The sequence below is a fragment of the Geotrypetes seraphini genome, chromosome 11 (genome assembly GCF_902459505.1).
Source record: "Geotrypetes seraphini chromosome 11, aGeoSer1.1, whole genome shotgun sequence".
NCBI lineage: Eukaryota > Metazoa > Chordata > Amphibia > Gymnophiona > Dermophiidae > Geotrypetes > Geotrypetes seraphini.
Window position 1 is genome coordinate 50,263,579 of NC_047094.1, and position 19,923 is coordinate 50,283,501.

General features: G+C 45.5%; 1 protein-coding gene across 20 annotated transcripts in view; it reads right to left on the reverse strand.

The window, feature by feature from the left end:
• MAPK8IP3 (mitogen-activated protein kinase 8 interacting protein 3) overlaps positions 1-19,923 on the reverse strand; it is a 242,062-nt gene that overhangs the window by 54,351 nt on the left and 167,788 nt on the right. For all 20 annotated transcript variants that reach the window (XM_033914092.1, XM_033914108.1, XM_033914105.1 and 17 more), the window contains 4 exons: positions 15,297-15,489; positions 6,454-6,576; positions 3,353-3,433; positions 1,742-1,809 (listed from right to left, as the gene is read on the reverse strand). In XM_033914092.1, the coding sequence (XP_033769983.1) occupies positions 1,742-1,809; positions 3,353-3,433; positions 6,454-6,576; positions 15,297-15,489 (465 nt within the window). The remainder of the gene's footprint in view (positions 1-1,741; positions 1,810-3,352; positions 3,434-6,453; positions 6,577-15,296; positions 15,490-19,923) is intronic.

Below are 19,923 nucleotides of genomic sequence, written 5' to 3' on the forward strand. Positions count from 1 at the left end.
CACTGGAAACCATAAAGGGTTACTGGAACATAATATTGAAAACTAAGTTGAATGTAATGAACTGAGAAAGATGAAACACACACTGACCATGGTTGGCAGATTAGGAGATATTTATTTATGTATTGTAACTCCCTATTTCTTCCGGATGCTGGCAGAGAGCACATAAAGTTATTTTATTTGTTGAGGACCAGAGCAGGAACTAACTCTTTAGGTTTGGGCTCCACAGCAAGCTTGCACCAGACTTTCACCTGGGCCACTACTATAGTTTTTCCAAATGAGCAGCAGCAGTGTCATTCACAGCCTCTGTGTACTCCCGGCTCTGCCCTGGAATCGGAAGGGGACTTAAGTGTGCATCCCTGTGTAAGAGTGAGGCAGGCTGTTTTGCCTCCTCCACCACTGCTGCTCATTTGAAGAAATAGCATTAGCGACCTGGGAAATGGTGGGAGGAAAGTAGGGAAGTTCTGTTCTTGGTGTGTGGCAGCAGAAAAGAAGAGAGGTGAGGATCTCAGTTGCAGCCACGAAATCAAAGGACTTAATTGTCCGGAAAGGTCGAGTAGATATGATACAGAAAACAGCTTGATGCTCCGGGCCTGAAAACAGGCTGAGATGAGCCTGAAGGCCCCAAAACAAAAAAAGCAGTAAAATTCAGGAAAAAAAATTGCCAAAATAAAGGAAAAAGAAATAATGAAGAAACTAAGAGGGAAAAAAATGAACGGGAAGGCACTCTAAAAGCAGAGTTTGACGCACTGGGATAAAACACAGCTTCTCAGCTCTATAGAAAACAGAGAACTGATGGTCCTGTGAGTTGACATCGGACAGGAAGGCACCGGCGCATGCGTGGTGCAGGTGGTCTCAAGACACTTCATTCTTTTAAAGTGACAGTATACTTTTGCACTGTCCATACCAGGCTCCTTAGATGACATCACCCGCGTGCGAAAATATGCTAATTGTCCTAGGATAAAGACCTGTATACTACAGTCTATCTAGTCTGCCCAACAAGATAAACTCAAAGCATAAGGTATGATGTGATAGTTATGATAATAATACCGCCACAATCTGATGACTTCTCAGCGGTTTACATCAAAGAGAGACTGGACAATCATTGAAGTACTAAATACAAATAGTAACAGTACAGTATATTTCTAAAGGATAATCAAAATAGAATTATTGAAATTATTAGAAAATTATTACAGTTAATGTAATTTCTATTTAGGATATGTATCTATCAAATAGTACAGTTTTAATTTCTTTCCAAAAAGCGCCATAGGTCATCTTAGCTACACTAATGTAATTACCAAACTTGCTTGAAACATAAAAGTCCTATTCAAAAATGACCTGTATCTACAACCAGTGATCTTTGGACAGGCAAATAAATTAAAATTTCTGGTTCTCCTCGTGGGATTATATAGCACAGCAAAGGCATACTGCATAGGCATATTTGATCTCGATTTGTCCTTGCAATTTTCAGGATAAAGACCACAGAAGTCTTCCTGGCACTGGCCTTGTTCTCAAACTACTGTTGAATAAAAATAACTAAATGTAGAAAACAAACCAGAATTAAACAAAAATCTTAGGACAATTCTGGCTATTCCATTCATCAATAAAAAAAAATCACAGTGCACAGGGATATGAACTACTGTACGTTAAGAGTAGGAAACTGCCTAGAATGCAAAAAAGTACTGAAACTCTCCTGTGTCAGGGTTAGATCTGGTTAATTTCCATTTACCATTTTAACTCTTACCTTCGCCTCGATGAAATATTGCTAGTGTTCCATCTGCCAGAGCCACAAGAACTCTGCCTTTCACATGCCTAGAAAGAAAATATCCTTAAGACATCTTGTGCACAAACACAGATCTCAGTTTACTAAAGTTAACTATATTGCATTAGCATATGTTATTAGTAAAAATAGGTCCTACTGACTACAGTGGGACCTACGGTAAATAATGCTTGGCTGATGTTGAAGGGGTGAGTGGAGCTACCTCTCGCCGTTGCCCCTCACTCTTGCATGCCCTTTTCCTTCTTCCTCTACTTCTTCTCAACTGATTTCTCCCTTCTGCCTCTGCTCCTTTTCAGCTGTTTCTCTCTTTTACCTGCCTCCCGACTTTCTACTGGCTGCCCTGCTCTCTCTGGCACAGTGGTGTACTATTCGCCATTGGCCCCTCCCCTCTATGAAATATGAGCCCTCCTCAGGAAGGGGAGGGGAGAAGGGAAACAGACCAGGAAGTAGTTCTAAGGAACATAAAAGGCAGAGCTAGAATGAGGAGGATTGGGAGAGCCCTGAGGAAGGTAGGAACAGGAGACTCTGACTGGAGAACCCAAGCTGTCCTCACATAAAGTTCCTTGAGAGAACCCTCTCATTTCAAGCCGCTAAATTGAATGTATGGCTTGGAAAAACTATGTTAGAGGTCTCTTCCTATCTTGATTTTAGGAAAATTGTTAGACTCAACTCTTCAATAGGCTGGTATCTTAATGCATTCTGTTTCATTTTTTCAATCAAGTTCCTTATATTCAACTTGATGTATCTGTTCTATGTATTAATTCTTTCCCTGCCATGCAGGTATTTTATTGCCCGTCTAGCTGGCATTTAACAGTTCTTTTTAAACTGTCAGCAATGCTTCCCCAATTTTAAACTGTTGTTTTCTTTTCTGCATTATATTGTAAAAACTTTCTGTCTTTATCTGTTTTTAAGTCCATTATTCTAATTTGTATTTTATCTGTATCCCATGTATTAGCTCACCTTGTTGTGAACCGCCTAGAACTTTTTCGGTATGGCAGTATATAAGAATAAAATTATTATTATTATTATAAAGGCTGGCTGAGGTAGGCCACTAATGTATTGAACTCTGGACTTTTATACTCTGCCTAAGCTAGACCCAGTGTTGGAAGAAGTGTAGCTAACCTGGTGTTTGGGGCGGGGCAATTGTAACAAAGCATTATATATTAATTTTTTCAAATATAACTGTTCCCAAAGAATTTGTGATGTAAAAAGTTCAGGCTGAGGTGAAAATAAAACTTCTTTTCTTGGCCATAACCACGTGTGTTCTGATGGTGTGAGCTCTCCTGAAAATCCTGTTCAAGCAATATCACAGTCCACTAGGGCCAGAGAAAAGTACCCGTATTTACTAACACTATAGAAATGATTATAGTGTTGGCCATGTTCTAATTGTGGCACTATTGTAAGGCCATTAATAATAGATCAGCCATTTTACTGTTATAGTTCAAATGGCATTAGCATGTGCAAAAAAACCCCCACATAAGGTCACACTAAGGCCACTTTCTACCAAGGCTTTATTAAAAAGCTCCCTAAATGTGGGAAATGCCCAAGGTACATAATAATGTCACTAGCACTTACACCAGGCTGAGCACAGAATCCTTCAGCTTTATAGAGTGCAGACATTTCTTCCAGTTGGATACTGCAGAATGAACATACAGCCTGGGGAAGAAAGCAAAATTGTACTTAACGTACATATGTTGTGTATGCGTAAATACATGCAGAATTTTAATATCAGAGCACATGTGCATAAGATAGGAACATATATGTTGAGATATTATAAACAATGTGGAGAAATGATGTTCCTGAGATGGACTTTATAAATATTAAAATATTATTAAAACTTGGCAAACCACATAAAAACCTCTAGGACGCAGTCCGCTGAAAAGCTTTGGACCCTGGGCCCAACATGGAACATGTTTCAACAGAATGTCTTCTTCAGGGGTCCCTATGAAGTCCTATGGTAAAGATACATGGATAAAAATGCCAGTCGGAAATGAACTGTTCCGTAGAAGCTGTGTGCAGGACATGGGCTCAAAAAGCTAGTGTTCCATCTGCCAGAGCCACATTGGGTCATTTTTCTTGTTTTTGAAATATTACATCTTACTATACGCAGTACGCATGAAACATACATATCTAATGAGAAAGCATAGTTACTCACCTGTAGCAGGTGTTATCAAAGGACAGCAGGTAGATATTCTCACATGTGGGTGACGTCATCCATGGAACTCCAGCATGGAGAGCCAAAAAGTGTACTGTCACTTTAAAATTTTAAGACTGCTCACATGCTGGTGCCTTGACACTGGCTCACGGGACCATCATTTCAGTAAGAAAGTTAAGAAGCCAACTAGGGGAGGTGGGAGGATTGTGAGAATATATGCCTGCTGTCCTCAGATAACACCTGCTATGGGTGAGTAACTATGCTTTATCCAAGGACAAGCAGGCGGTTTATTCTCACATGTGGGACTCCATAGCTGCCAGGATCATGCCTGTGAGAAAAGGGTTATTGACAACTACCATAAGCCTGGCAAAACTAAAAGGGTTAGAGGAATGTTGGCATCTAAATGGAGAAATACATTTTGCTGAACTGACTATCCTGTCTGGAATGATTCTCTAAACAATAGTGGGATGTAAAAGTGTGAATTGAGGACCAGGTGGCTACTTTATAGATGTCCTCAATGGGAGTAGAACGTAGATGAGCTACTGAAGTCACCATTGCTCAAATTTTATGTGCAATGACACAGCCTTCAAGCATCAGCCTAGCACAAGTATAGCAAAAGGAGATTCAGTCCACTAGCCATGTAGAAATAGTTCTCTTAATGACAGAAGCTGTTTGGATCGAATGACAGGAACAGTTGAATAGAAGTTCTAAGAGGTTTGGTTTGTTTCAAATAATAAGCAAGAGTACATTGACAGTCTAGTGTATGGAGTGCCACTTCACCAGGGAGAACTATACAGTAGACTACAGAACTATAGACTAGTTCAGATGAAATTCCAAGACAACCTTGGGGTGGTTCTTCCCACTCATTCGAAATTCTTCCCCAAGGTTGTCTTGGAATAAGCAGTGGATTTCCCCAAGCCATCTCAATAATGGCCTATGGGCTTTTCTAGTAGGAAATTATCCAAGCCTTTTTTAAACCCCACTAAGCTGATTTCACAAACGTTCTCCAGCAATGGTGGCACGTCAAAAGCGCACAGGACATTGGCGCACCGACAATCATGTGCCAACACATGCACACAGGACGATTGTGCACCATTGTTTTTGCCGCTTTTATGCCTTTACCCTTAGCATTCTGAGGGGAGGTGTGGGGGGAACCCCCCACTACACTGAAAACTGCAGAACACCAAGAGAACAGAAGTTTTCAGTGTACTGGGGGTGTTCCCCCTCCCAACCCCCCACCCCTCACAACGGGAGCACGAGCTGTTATAAGTGTAGTGGGGGGTTTCCCCCACACGTCCCCCCTCAGAACAATAATGGTAACGTGTAAAAGCAACAGGACCTTGTGGCACACATTCATCCTACATGCAGGTGTTGGCGCGCGATTGTCAATGTGCCAATGTCCTGCGCGCTTTCATCGGTGTACCTGAAAAACTTTTCTGAAGCTGGAATATATTTGATGGACCTGCTGAAACTGCTATTACCTGATAGAACTAATGAAAAAGTCACTGCTATATTCAGTGATGAAACATGGTTAGTTAAACCATCTCTCTTAAAACTGAATCCCTTCCCTAGAGAGATGATTCTCAGCTCTCACCACATTCCTCTTTTAAGCTGATGCTAGGAACATAACCAACAATGATTATCTATTACATCTACAACAGGCAGTGTGTCTCTGTGCTACCATGTTTCCCTGAAAATAAGACCTACCCCAAAAATAAGCCCTAGCATGATTTTCGGGGTAAGTCTTAATATAAGCCCTACCCACAAAATAAGCCCTAGTCTCTGGATTCGCCGACAGAAGCACTTCCCCCCACCCCTGCCAAACAACCGAACCTCAGCTGACTCTTCCATCTCTCCCTCCTGTCTGAACCCCGCCAACCCTATGATCACAAGACCTACTACCTCCCTCCACAGAGCATTATCGGCAGCACTCTAAACAGGCTGCTTCGCAGCCTTCTCCCGCTGGGTCATTCCCTCTGCCGCATCACTGATGTCATCAGCACCATGGTGCATGGAAGGCCGCAAAGCTCCCTGTTTAGAGTGCTGCCGACGGAGGGAGGTATGTAGGTCTCGCGGTCGGTGGGGTTCAGATGGGAGGGAGAGATGGAAAGATGGGATGGTCAGCGGGGGTTTAGCTGTGCGGAGGGGGGGCTGCTCAAGGGTTCTGCTGCAGATGCACGGAAGGGGGGGATAGAAGCTGGGCAAGGGTTCTACTGCACAAGGGATGGGAAGGAGGGAGGGATAGAAAGATGCAGCAGAGGGAAGGCACAAGGGGATGGGTGAGAGGGGATAAAAGATGCTGCACATGTGGGGGAGAGAAATCAAAAAGGAAGAATTAGGGTGGAGGAGAGGAAGGGAGAGATGATCATTGTACATGAAAAAAATAAGACCTACCCTAAAAATAAGACCTAGTGCAATTTTTGGGCCCAAAATTAATATGACACTGTCTTATTTTTGGGGAAACATGGTACTTTCAAATGTTTAGTAACCAAATACAAGTGTGATCTGCACAGTTCTATACCATCCATTCTGTGCTCCCAGCCACATGGTAGGAGCTGAGCTGGTGACAGCTCCAAGGGCCTCACTGGTTGCTTCTTGCTCCTTCTGCGTTGTGCTTGAATCCAGCTTCTGTTGTCCATTTTCACTAGAGCAAAGAGAGAAAGCTGTCAATTACCTTGCAGCATGCCTCACTGCATAAACCACATGTGACCTCGCCCAAATGCAAGACTACAAAGTCTGAATAAACAGGAATGGGAACTTTACCATGGCTGGATGCAGCAAGCAGGACTTAACACTGCAGAATACATTAATGTTCTTATTAATATTTCAATTCCATTATCCCCTCATCAGAACATTTTTCTCAGCTAATTCCAGAGATCAGTGGTCTCAAACTCGCAGCCTGGGGGCCACATGTGGCCCGCCAGATACTGTTTTGAGGTCATCGGTATGTTTATCATAATCTCAAAAGTAAAATAAAACAGTTTCTTGATCATATGTCTCTTTAGCTATAAATTACAATATTATTATTAAGACTTAGCCAAAAGGAAAGATATATAAACTATAAAGAGCTTTTACCTCATGCAAAATTGTAATTTCTTTAATGAGACATTAACTGTTTTTTTCTGAGGCCCTCCAAGTACCTACAACTCCAAAATGTGGCCCCCGCAAAGGGTTTGAGTTTGAGACCACTGCCCTAGATGATGTCTTCTAACAGACAGAGATCAACAACATGAGGGTACTGAAACAGGATTATGTAGTTCAGTTTTGAATTTTAAAATTATGTGGTAAAAAAAAAAAAAAAAAAAAAACGGAAAAAAAATCAGAAATAATGGGGACCTATTATTAAGCTGCACTATAAAATGGCCTGCGCTATAACTGGCAAGTGAGTTTCACACACACACACTGAGGCCACTTTTAGTGTGGCTATAAAATGGCCACATTTCCTATTTCCTCTTTTAATAGCTATGCACTAATTTCTCAATTTCTAATTTCATGTACACATAATATCTTCATATTAATTCATAATGGTAACCTCAAAATTAAAAAAAACTACAAAGCACACTATACGCAGAGAAAATGTTAATTATCATTTGGGGTTTTCAAAGATGTCAAGGCAAATGACTTTAAAATATGCAAACCTCAGTAACTATAGAAAAATAGACAAATATAGTGCAAAATATAGACAGCAGATATAAATTCTCAAAACTGACAGGTTTTGATCACTAAATTGAAAATAAAATCATTTTTCCTACCTTTGCTGTCTGGTGATTTCATGAGTCTCTGATTGTGTTTCCTTCTTACTGTGTATCCTTTCTTTCATTTCTTTCTTTCTTTCTGCACTCAGGCCCAACAATTGTCCCTTTCTATTCCCTCCCTCCTTCCTTCCTATGTCCTTAGTGCCCCCAGTGCCTCCTTCCCATGTCCTAGTGCCCCCAGTGCCTGTCCTGTGTCCTTAGTGCCCCCAGTGCCTCCTTCCCATGTCCTAGTGCCCCCAGTGCCTGTCCTGTGTCCTTAGCATAAAAGCCATTAGCATAAAAGCACTTACCAAACCTATTTTCTAGTCAACGTGCACCGATGTAGCTGTGCAAACCAATTATCACTGGGCACTACTTTCTGCCTCCAAATCTGCCCCCAGTGCATGCACCCTGGTTAACTCATGCTGACTGGGCCCCAAGGGAATATCCAGCGGCACTTACCCAGATAGTGTCTCTGAATATCCCCTTTAACCAGATATTTTGCAGGTGGACCAAGGTAGAGAATGACATGGGAACAAATCTGTCCCCGTCCCTGCAGGAACTCAATTTCCCCGTCCTGTCCTCGCAGGTTTTGTCGCTGTCCCTGCCCCATTCCTGTAATCTCAGCCTTAACCGCGCAAACCCTTGGACACTTTTGATTTTAAAGCGTTTGAGGCTAGTGCAGATGAGGACAGAGCTTGCAGGAATGGGGGAAGGACCGGAAAAGAACGCGCTGGGATAGGATGGGAAAATTAGTTCCTGCGGAGATAAGGAAAAATATGTCCCCGTGTCATTCTCTAGTCCAAGGGTTAAGTACGTTCCCAAAAATCTGGTAATCCTAAGAAGAAAGCCACATGGGAAGTCAGTAGGCCAAGCCTCATATTTACAGGCTCAGAGGATTTCTGGGTGAATGTGTTCTTTTCCTCATTGTGGGACTTGGAGAGGAAAATAAAATGAAAAAAAGGAGAAAAGACAAGAAAAGGAGTATTATAGAGCAGGAGACCCTGTCAGGGTTCATAGTCATCCCCGCGCGGGACTTCGGTGCGCCGACATTGCAGTGCCGACAATTCGGCGCAAGACCCCAGCGTGCCATCTAAAAGTTACTTTTAAAGAGCTCTGATGCGGGTTGTGGGGGGGAACCCCCCCTTTGCTTCATACTCTTCACTCTGCTGTTAGGGTAGGTTGGGGGGGTTGGAACCCTCCATTATAGAGTAAACTTAACTTTTTCCAGATTTTTTAGAAAAAAGTTGTTTTCTCTATAATGGGGGAGGGGTTTGCACCCCCCACCCCACCCCAACAGCAGCATAAAGTATTTAGATCAATGCTGTCTTGTTAAAATGTTTATTTTATTTTTATTTTTCCTCTAACTCTACTTTTCACTTCTCTATTACCCTCCAGGTACTTTAGTTAGATTGTGAGCCTTCGGGACAGTAAGGGAATTTTTCAAGTACCTTTCTTATTTCTAATCTTAATCAGTGTTCCCTCTAAGCGGGCGGGTGTTGTGAGCAAACTTTTTTCACTGTGAGCTAAAAATATCGGGCGCCAGCAAGTTATGAGCCAAATAAATATGTTGCTTTCTACCACAGAACTTCCTTACGTTTGTATGGAATCTATCCCCTTTCAACTTTAGAGAGTGCCCTCTCGTTCTCCCTGCCTTAGCTACTAAGTCTATTCCCTTCAGTACCTTGAATGTTTCTATCATGTCCCCTCTCAATCTCCTCTGCTCAAGGGAGAAGAGGCCCAGTTTCTCTAATCTTTCGCTGTACGGCAACTCCTCCAGCCCCTTAACCATTTTAGTTGCTCTTCTCTGGATCCTTTTGAGTAGTACCGTGTCCTTCTTAAAGTACCAGTGCTGGACGCAGTACTCCAGGTGAGGGCGTACCATGGCCCGGTACAGCAGCATGATAACCTTCTCTGTCTCTTCAGTCCAGCATCTGCCCCTTCCATTCACTGTCTGTCTTTCCCTGCCATCTCTCCTCCTGCCCCCCCCCACCCCCCAATTTGGTCTAGCATCCATCATCTTCCTTCTGTTCCCCTCATGGTCTGGCATCTCTATCCTTCCCTCCCCCCTGTGGTTTTTAGCATATCTCTCTTCTCATTTCCTCCACTCAGATCTGATCATTCTCTGCTCTCTCTTCCCTTTTCTTCTCTGGTCTTCCTTCTCTATTTTCTGCCTCCATCTAAATTAAATTCTTTCTTACTATTTAGTCCCATTTCCCTCTTTTCACTGTGTCTACACACAGCTTGTCACCCCTTTCCCTCACCCCTCCATTATCTTACTATTTTCTTCCCCCTTTATTTATCTCCTCCTTCCATCCAGTATGTGTTCTTTCCCCACTTCCATTCAGCATCTGCTCTCCCTTCTCAACTGACATCCATCTGCCTTCTGCTCTCTCTCCCTTCTTCTCACTTCCATCATCTGTCCCCTTCTCTCTCTCTCTCATCTCCTCCATTCCATCATCTGCCCCTTCTCTCTCTCTCTCTCTCTCCCCCCCCCCAACTTCCATCATCTGCCCCCCTTCCCCTCACCTTTGTGGGTCACTTTCTTTCCCCTGAGGGTGGCTCATGTCACAGGGGAAGCTTTGGCCGAGCAGAACCGCTTGATTGACAGTGGAACTTACTTGATTGATGTCGATGCTGGGGCCCGTTGCCGTTTGAAGGAAAAAAAAAAAAGGTGGAAAAAAGGAACCTGTAAAGGCGAGAGGAAGGGAAACCTCCAGGACAGCTGCTTTTTGCCCTCCTTCAGCGGCCCAAGAGTTCAGACCAGCAGCGGCAGCTCTGTATGCTTTTAACTTCGGCACAGAGCTGCCCCTAATCAATAGTTTAGCGCGGTTTCATGAGGCAGCCTCGGGGCCTTTGATAGCCGGCCCGCTTCGATGATGCGATGTGGGCCGGCCTAGCAAAGGCCCCGAGGCTGCCTTATGAAACCGCGCTAAACTATTGATTAGGGGCAGCTCTGTGCCGAAGTTAAAAGCATACACAGCTGCCGCTGCTGGTCTGGAGGTGCGGAGACAAGGCAGGAGGCAAACGCGGTGGAAGGCAGGAGTCCCGGCGAAGGCAGGAGTCCCGGCACAGCGACTGCAACAGGAAGTTGCAAGTCAGCTGACGCCGGCCTTTCGTTGCGGCGGGGACCGAATCCTTCGCGGACCGGCAAGATTTTGTTTGCGGACCGGCGGTTGAAGAACTGTGCTCTACACTGTGTGCGCTGTGACGAGAAACTTGTGCGCTGCGAGGTAATATTTTGAGCGCCAGCGCACCCCAGCGCAGCTTAGCGGGAACGCTGATCTTAATGTATATTTTCTGTAAACCGCTTAGAACCTAACGGATGTAGCGGTATATAAGAAATAAATTACATTACATTACATTACATAAAGAGTATGAAGTAAATTGGGGGGTTCCCCCCACATACACCCCCAGTCGAAGCTCTTTAAAAGTAACTTTTTAGGTGGCACGCTGGGGTCTTGCGCCAAATTGTCTGCGCTGCAATGTTGGCGTGCCGAATCTCGCATACTTATGTCCCATCACCCTCTGTCAGACTGGCAGGGCAGATTGATTTAAACTGTTATGAAAGTCCTCTCTGGGCTTGTCTGAGCTCTGGAAGGCTGATGCAGAAAGCATAATCACACCATTTCTGTGAGTTATATATAACGTGACCATTTATTTTTTTTATCAAAGGGGAGACATCTATTAATTGTCAGTCCCGCCCCAATTCCGCCCTAGTCCCGCCCCAATCCTGCCCTAGCCCCGCCCCCAATCCCGCCCCAAATTTCTTCCATTCATTTTTCATGTACATATAATATCTTCATATTAATTCATAATGGTAACCTCAAAATTAAAAAAAACTACAAAGCACACTATACGCAGAGAAAATGTTAATTATCATTTGGGGTTTTCAAAGATGTCAAGGCAAATGACTTTAAAATATGCAAACCTCAGTAACTATAGAAAAATAGACAAATATAGTGCAAAATATAGACAGCAGATATAAATTCTCAAAACTGACAGGCTTTGATCACTAAATTGAAAATAAAATCATTTTTCCTACCTTTGCTGTCTGGTGATTTCATGAGTCTCTGATTGTGTTTCCTTCTTACTGTGTATCCTTTCTTTCATTTCTTTCTTTCTTTCTGCACTCAGGCCCAACAATTATCCCTTTCTATTCCCTCCCTCCTTTCTTCCTATGTCCTTAGTGCCCCCAGTGCCTCCTTCCCATGTCCATAGTGTCCCCCAGTGCCTCTGTCCTGTGTCCTTAGTGCCCCAGTGCCTCCTTCCAATGTGCATAGTGCCCCCAGTGCCTCTGTCCTTAGTGCCCCAGTACTTCCTTCCCATGTCCATACTGCCCCCCAGTGCCTGTCCTGTGTCCAAAGTGCCCCCAGTCCCTCTTTCCCATGTCCCTAGTGCCCTCAATGCCTCCTTCCCATGTCCAGTGTCCCCAGTGCCTGTCCTGTGTCCTTAGTGCCCCCAGTGCCTCCTTCCCATGTCCCTAGTGCCCTCAATGCCTCCTTCCCATGTCCAGTGTCCCCAGTGCCTGTCCTGTTTCCTTAGTGCCCCCAGTACCTCCTTCCCATGTCCATAGTGCCCCAATGCCTCTTTCCCATGTCCATAGTGCCCCAATGCCTGTCCTGTGTCCTTAGTGCCGCCAGTGCCTCCTTCCCATGTCCCTAGTGCCCTCAATGCCTCCTACCCATGTCCAGTGTCCCCAGTGCCTGTCCTGTGTCCTTAGTGCCCCCAGTACCTCTTCCCATGTCCATAGTGCCCCAATGCCTCTTTCCCATGTCCATAGTGCGCCCCCAGTGCCTACTTCCCATGTCCATAGTGCCCCCAATGCCTCCTTCCCATGTCCATAGTGCCCCCAGTGCCTGTCCTGTGTCCCTAGTGCCCCCAGTGCCTCCTTCCTATGTCTTCTCTTGCTTCTCTCCCCCCGAAACCAGCCAGCCTGCCTACTTCCTTCCCTCTCTCCAGTGCCTGATTCAACCCCCCCCCGAAGATTCAACCCCCCCAAAATTCAACACTCCCCCCCCCCCGCGATTCAACACTCCCCCCCCCCCGTGGATTCAACACCCCCCCACCCGCAGATTCAACCCCCCTCCATGGATTCAAACCCCCTGCCTGCCCGCCCGTGTACCGCCGCTGCCTTCCAGTCTGCCTCCCTGCCGCGCCGATTGAAATGCTGGACCGCCGCAGCTGCTTCTTGACTTCTTCCCGACGTCAATTTTGACGTCGGAGAGGAAGTTCGGGGCCAGCCAATCGCTGCCTGACTGGCCCGAACTTCCTCTCCGACGTCAAAATTGACGTCGGGAAGAAGCCAAGAAGCAGCGGCGGTGGCCCAGCGTTTCAATCGGCGCGGCAGGGAAGGAAAGTGATCGGCTGTCCTGGTGCCCCACACACAGCTTCGGGATGCTGTCCCTGAAAATGGGACATTTTTGGTGTCCCGAAGCGGTGGGTTGGGACAACGGGACGATCGGCCCGAAAACGGGACGTATGGTCACCTTAGTTATATATCCATATTAACTTCCAAGCAACACAGAGAGGAGTGTGAATGTTAACTTATATGGAATTCATTCCTGCAAAATCCATGGTAATTAAGTACTCCATTGCAATGCACAGAAGGTAACAGTGGGTTTTGACATGCAGACAATGCAGGAAATTTTCCATGATGTTTGGAGCAACGTACAACAGTTGGTTGAGAGAATTTCAGACTGACCCTGCATGGTGCATCTCAGAATGCACAATGCAGGACCAGATGCAGCCATTTTTCAAGGTGGCAGTCCTGGAGGCAAGAATGAGTAGGCACTGCTTCCTCCCTCTAGTTATGGTGTGCATTGGGGGAGGGGGTACAAGAATGCTACTAGATACCAGGACAAGATTTTTTGTAAGTCAGTGGGGGAAGGCGATAAAGGTGCCATTAAACACCAGGGCCTCTCAAAGGACTATATTCACTAAGCAAAACGATCGTGTACCGATCGGTTTGCAACCCCTATGCAACCCGATTTCCCTCCAACCCGATTCACTAACCTGTGTAGCGATCCCATCTCGATCCGTGCATGCAAATGAGGGAAATTGGCATGCAAAGCAGGAAGGACGCGATTCACAAAACTTTTTTCCCTACATACCGACTGGCTGGCCGGTCAAGAACAAGTGACTGGTGAGGACCAGTAGCTTGTGTAAAAAACAGCTTAGCCCCAACGCTTCTCTCTGGCTCCCCTGCTCTCTCTGCCTACCCCCAACTCTCTCTAGCTCCCCCGACTCTTCCTGCTCCGACTCTCTTGCTCTGTGCCTGCCCTGCCCCCCCCCCAGACTCTCATGCTCTCTAAAACTGCCCTGACTACTGGCTCCCCCGACTCTCTTGTTCTGATTCTCTTCCCCGCAGTGCGAATCTGTGGTTTTAAAGTGAGGCTGCATTGCGGGGAAAGGCAGCAGAGAGCAGGAGAGTCATAAATTGCTCACCCCCTGGCCTGGCTGCCCGGCCCACCCCCCTCCCCGTACGTAAAAGTTGGGAGCAGGAGGGGTGCTCAGTCCCTCCTGCTCCGTAGGCCTCACTCCTGCCACTGACCCCCCCCCCCCTAGTAGCCTACTGCACCCCCAACTGGCCCACCCCTGGTCGGGTTGGGCTGGCCGGACCCACCCCCTTCCCCTTACCTTAAAAAATGTTGGGAGCAGGAGGGCTGCCCAGTCCCTCCTGCTCCTTAGGCCTTGCCTCACCTCCAGTTATCTTCGGGAGCAGGAGGAAGCGCAAAGTCCTCCTGCTCCTGTTGCTCTGCCAGGTCCACGACGCAATACGGGCCTTAGGCCATGCCCTGGTCCATCATGTGATGCACGGGGAGGGGCCTAAGGCCCTGATTGGCTGAGGCACCTCGGAACCCTCCCTGTCCCTTAAGAGATCCTCACATACTCGTCCCAAGCATTGTTGAATTCAGACAGTCTTCACCACTTCCACTAGGAGGCTATTCCAAGAATTCACCACACTTTACGGGAAGTTTTTCCTTAGATTACTTCTGAATCTGTTCCCTTTCACCTCATCATAGGCCCCTTCATTCAAGAGTTTCCTTTCCAATAACAGAGACTCATTTCCAGTGTATCATATCTCTCCTCTCCCACTTTTCTTTCAGCATCAGCCCACAGCATCACTAAGTGACGTTAGCAATGTAGTGTGGCTGGCTCATCCTGCTTGTCCATGTCCTGGATTGCTTTCATCCTGGTTTTTCTGACACAGTGTGAAATCAAGTTTCAAGTTTATTAAGTATTTGATTAATCGCTTACTCCAATATCTAAGCGATGAACAAATCATTCAATTTACAGATAATACAGGGGTGATAAAAGACAGATGGACACTGAACAAAATATATTAAATTAACGACTAACAGAATAAACAGAAGAGGAAAACAAAGGGAAAGGCAGGGTAATGAAATACAATAATAATGATAGAAAGAAGGACGATTATGGTAAAAAAAAAAAAAAGGAGGGAAATAAAAGAAGTAGCCTTATGAAAATAAGCAAAAATCACTGCAGGGGTCGGCGATCCCTCTCCTTTGACAACCAAGCAGAGCGCTCGCTTCACTCTTGGCGGTAGATATTTAACACTACTAAAATCTGTGGCCCGGGTATTTCTATGTGCAAGCCCCTCCCCTACCTGCTTAGTCTGTTGTTCATTGGTTGCACTGGAGTTGGGTCTGTAAAGATATGCTCGGTGAGTGGACACTGGCGCATCTGTGTTGCTTCCCCTTCGCTTGTACTGCTGCTCTCGGGCACCTCTGTTGCTTCTGTTGCTTCCTCTGTTGATTGCGACTGATTGATTTTCCCATTATTGACTGTTGCCACATCGCCTTCAGGAGAGCAAAAATGTGATGTTAACTGAGAACAGAAGGATTATAGGGAGAGGTGGGTAAGTTTACAGAAATCCCCCCCTTCCCCCCCATTTCTGATTATATTGATCTCATCAAACAGCACTACTGTGAGTCACACCATCCAGCCTTCATCTACTGCTCTTTTTCATGAAATGAATCAGAGAGAGCAGGAAGAAACACTACTTAAGAGGGAAGGGGTAAAACACGGACCTCGCGGATCTAAAACCGCACGTCCTTAAAAATCCGAGGACCGTGCATTGACAAGTCCGCCTTCGCTTTCCCTGCAGCTCAGCTCAACTCAGGCCCCCGGCTCCCTCGCGGACCTCACGGATCTGAACTGCACGTCATATCCTTACAAATCCGAGGTCCGCACCACTTTTGAGGTCCGTGCCATTTTTAGTGTCTGACTCTGACAGAGCTCTATGACAATTTAACTCTGACGGATCCTAATGCTTTTCCCTCCCTATGCTAGGATCTGTCAGAGTTAAATTGTCATAGAGCTCTGTCAGAGCCAGAGACTAAAAGTGGCAAGGAACCTCAAAAGTGGCTCGGACCTCAGATTTTTAAGGACGTGTGTTTTTTAGATCTGCGAGGTCCGTAAGGTCCATGAGGTCCACGTTTTATCCCTTCCCTGCTTAAGATGACACAGGCAGGATGGCAAAGAAAACTTCTCCAGATAGATAAATAGTGTCACCTTGAGATCAGAGCTGTGGAACCGAAAGCATTTTTGGGTGGAGTCAGTCAGTAAAAATGTACCAACTCCGGCTTCAAAACTAAAAACTTGCAGCATTATAATATATGGTAAATTTATCATATAAATATATATCTTAGCCCTGTATCTAAAGTACTAGTAAATATAACTTCCATTTACCAATACTTTAGATCCAGAACACAAAATTAAAAAGCAGTAGAAGTCAGATTCGGGAGTGGACAGTGAAATAATAGAAGAGTCTGAGTCAAATGTTTAGTGTACAGACTCCACAGCCTTGAATGAAATGAGCATTTACTTGATCCATGGAAGTGTAAGGGAAAAGGAAACACCAGCACTGGAAGATAAGGTTCTTACTGCTGTAATCTTCTTTCTGTTAGAATACATAGGATTCTATACTTAAGCTGTTGTCTTCCTATGGTCGCAAACTTTGCAGAAGGGTATCACTCATATCTTTCAACTCCTTCCCTTCACCAGTGGAGACCTGCTCCATCTTCAGTTACTGTGTTTCTCCAAAAATAAGACCTATCCCGAAAATAAGCCCTAGTTGGATCGCCCCCGAAGCCCCTCCCAAATATCCCTGTCACTCTCCAATTCGCCAATGGCAGCGCTCCCCCCCATGTGCAGCATCTTTCCTCCCCTCTCACTCATCCCCTTGCGCAGCATCTTTCCAGCCCTTCTTCCCATCCTGCGTAGCAGAACCCCACCGACCCTCCCACCGCGAGGCCAACATACTTTCGTTCCAAACACTGGACTGAACAGGCTGCTTTGCGGCCTTTCCCGCCGGGGGCCTTCCCTTTCCTGCATCACTGTTTGGAATGGAGGCATGTTGGCCTCATGGTGGGAGGGTCATCGGGGTTCTGCTGCACAGGGGGATGGGAGAGAGAGATGGAAAGATGCTGCGCAGGAGAATGAGTTGGCAGGGTCGTCAGGGTTCTGCTGCATGGGGGGAATGGCTTTGTATTATCTGTTTCACAAAGATTTCAAGACTTTTTATTTCAGAAATGTTATGACATCTGAAATTCAGTATGTTTAAGGACGATCTGTAATTTGTTTATTTGTTAACCATTTAAAGCTCTATTTTATAGGGAAGATGTGGCATACAAGAACAATGCTTAGATTAGATCTAACACAGCACAATGAAATTGCTTTCAGGGTTCTGCTGCACGGGGGAGGGGGATGGGAGGGAGGGATAGAAAGATGTTGCACAAGGGGATGGGTGAGAGATGATCACTGTACACAAAAAAGTACATCCCTGAAAATAAGCACTAGTGCATTATTTGGACCCCAAATTAATATGACAGTGTCTTATTTTCAGGGAAACATGGGTAGTACCAAAGCAATCAACTCCACTGAAATAGAAAACAGGAGAAAGAGGGCATGGAGAACTTCCCCAAGACAGACTGCATTTCTGTTCTGCTCTGTAAATTATGATAAAGGAACAATAATTAAAAAAAATTAACATGAACTCGAATTTAGGAATATCTAGGAGCCAACCTGCTATGTACACCTAGCACTATCAGCAGGTGATTGAGGCCAACAGCGTGTCAGATTTTAAGAGAAAATGGGATATTCACATGGGATCAATAGGGGAGTAAAAGTCAGGGAGTAGGTCATTGGTATGGGCAGACTCGATGGGCTATAGCCCTTTTCTGCCGTCAATTTCTATGTTTCTATGTTTCTATGTTTCTATCACATTTTAAAAACCCCACAGATTAAGAAGAATAGCGTTATTCATATTCCCATAGCTCTGTTTTGTCTACTCATCCAAATGATAGAAGAAGTCCTGTGATGGACACCAGCAATGTCCGAGGCAGTAAACAGGTGAATCAGAAGTCTGCACAGGGCAGGCCATACAGAATCCTATGTCTTATAACAGAAAGAAGATTACCAAGGTAAGAACCTAATCTTCCATTCTGTAGCAAAAACATAGGATTCTGTACAGAAGCTGATGTACCAAGGCAGTGGCAGATGTCTACAGAGGGATAAATGAGCCAGCCTGCAGCACCAAGGACCCAAATGCAACATTTTCTTGAGCCACTACATCCATTCTGTAGAACCTTGTAAAGGTATGGAGCATGTACCAAGCAACTGCTCTATAGATTTAATCAAGTGGAACAGTCTGGGACTCCGCCCAGGAAGCAGCAACACATCTAATCAAATGTGCTGTAGTAGAGGTAAGTGGCAGTTTTCCGCAGCTTTGGAAGCCTGCCTGCCTCATCTTGATTGGCTGGTCAGCACAAAAAGATGGTAGGATAGATGGGAATCATTGGTCCTTTCCAGGTAGTGCAGCAGGACTCTGCACATCCAGCCTCTCCAAAATCCTGTCCTATTGATATTAAAAGCTGAGACCACTTTTGAAAGAAAGGAAGAAACCATTCACAGAGAAATACCAGGCTCTGTAAACCTGAGGAAAGGTTCCGAGATTCGCCTCGCCAAGACAATAGTCACCAGAAATACCATCTTGTCCGTAAGGTCCAAAAAGAACACGTTTTGCAGAAGCTCATATGGAGCCTGAGAGAGGCCCTTCAGAATGAAATTAATGTCCCATGATGGGAAAGGCCAATGCAATGGAGGATGCAATCTGAGCCCCCCCCCCCCAACACACACACACACACACACACACACTTCAACACACACACACAAGAACCGAGTGACATCTGGATGACATACCAGTGACATTTACCTCCTTGAGCCCAAAAGCAAGAGAGGCCTGTCATCTGAGGCATGCGACCCCTAAGCTTTTTTCAATGCCAGAATCACTGGAATTGGTGCCTGACAAGGCTCTTTCTGCTACTTAGTGCAAAGGAGCTGGAAAGTCTTCCAGGTTTTAGCGTAAGCTGCAAACATCAAAGGCTTCTTTGCTTTAAGGAGAGTCGCAATGACTACCTCCAAGTAACCCTTATGAGTTAAGGCTGAGCACTCAAAAACCATACTATAAGACCAAAACACTCTGGATTCTCCATGGGAACAGGACCCTGATTAAGAAAACACCTGCCTCTTTGCAATCACACCAGATCCACATACCAAGCTATCAGTATTATGGCTCGCAATTCTGTAGAAGATCTGGCCCACCATGGCCCAAGGTGGGAACACACAGAGTAGCTTCTCTGTGGGCCAGGGCTGAAACAGGGCATCCAGCCCTGCGCTTCCCGGTCAGGCACTTCTACTGTGGAAGTGATCTGCTTTCCCATTCTTGGCTGAGGTCATGAGATCCATTTCCGGTCTTCTCCATCACCATACAATGAGCCTGAACACTCTCTGGGTCAGGGACCAGTCCCCTGGATCCAGAGTCTGCCTGCTTAAGAAGTCAGCTTAGACATTCTCTACTTCTGCTACGTGGACTATTGAGAGCACCTATAAGTGAGCTTCTGCCCACTTGAACAACATCTGTGCCTCGAGACATAATGGAGCACTTCTGGTGCTTCACTTTCTGTTTACATAAACTACCACGGTGGCATTGATGGAAAATACTATGACCGCTTTTCCAGTTAGGAAAGTTTCCAGTGCTTTTAATGCCAAATGAATGGCTCTCAGTTCCAGTCAATTTATGAACCACTTGCTTTCCGATGGTGTCCACTTACCCTTGAGCGAATGACCACAGCAGTTGGCTCCCCCAGCCGCTCAGGCTGGCATCAATCATGTCACCCATGATTGAGGGGCATTTCCTTTGACAAGGCATCCCCCTGGAGCCACCAACGTAA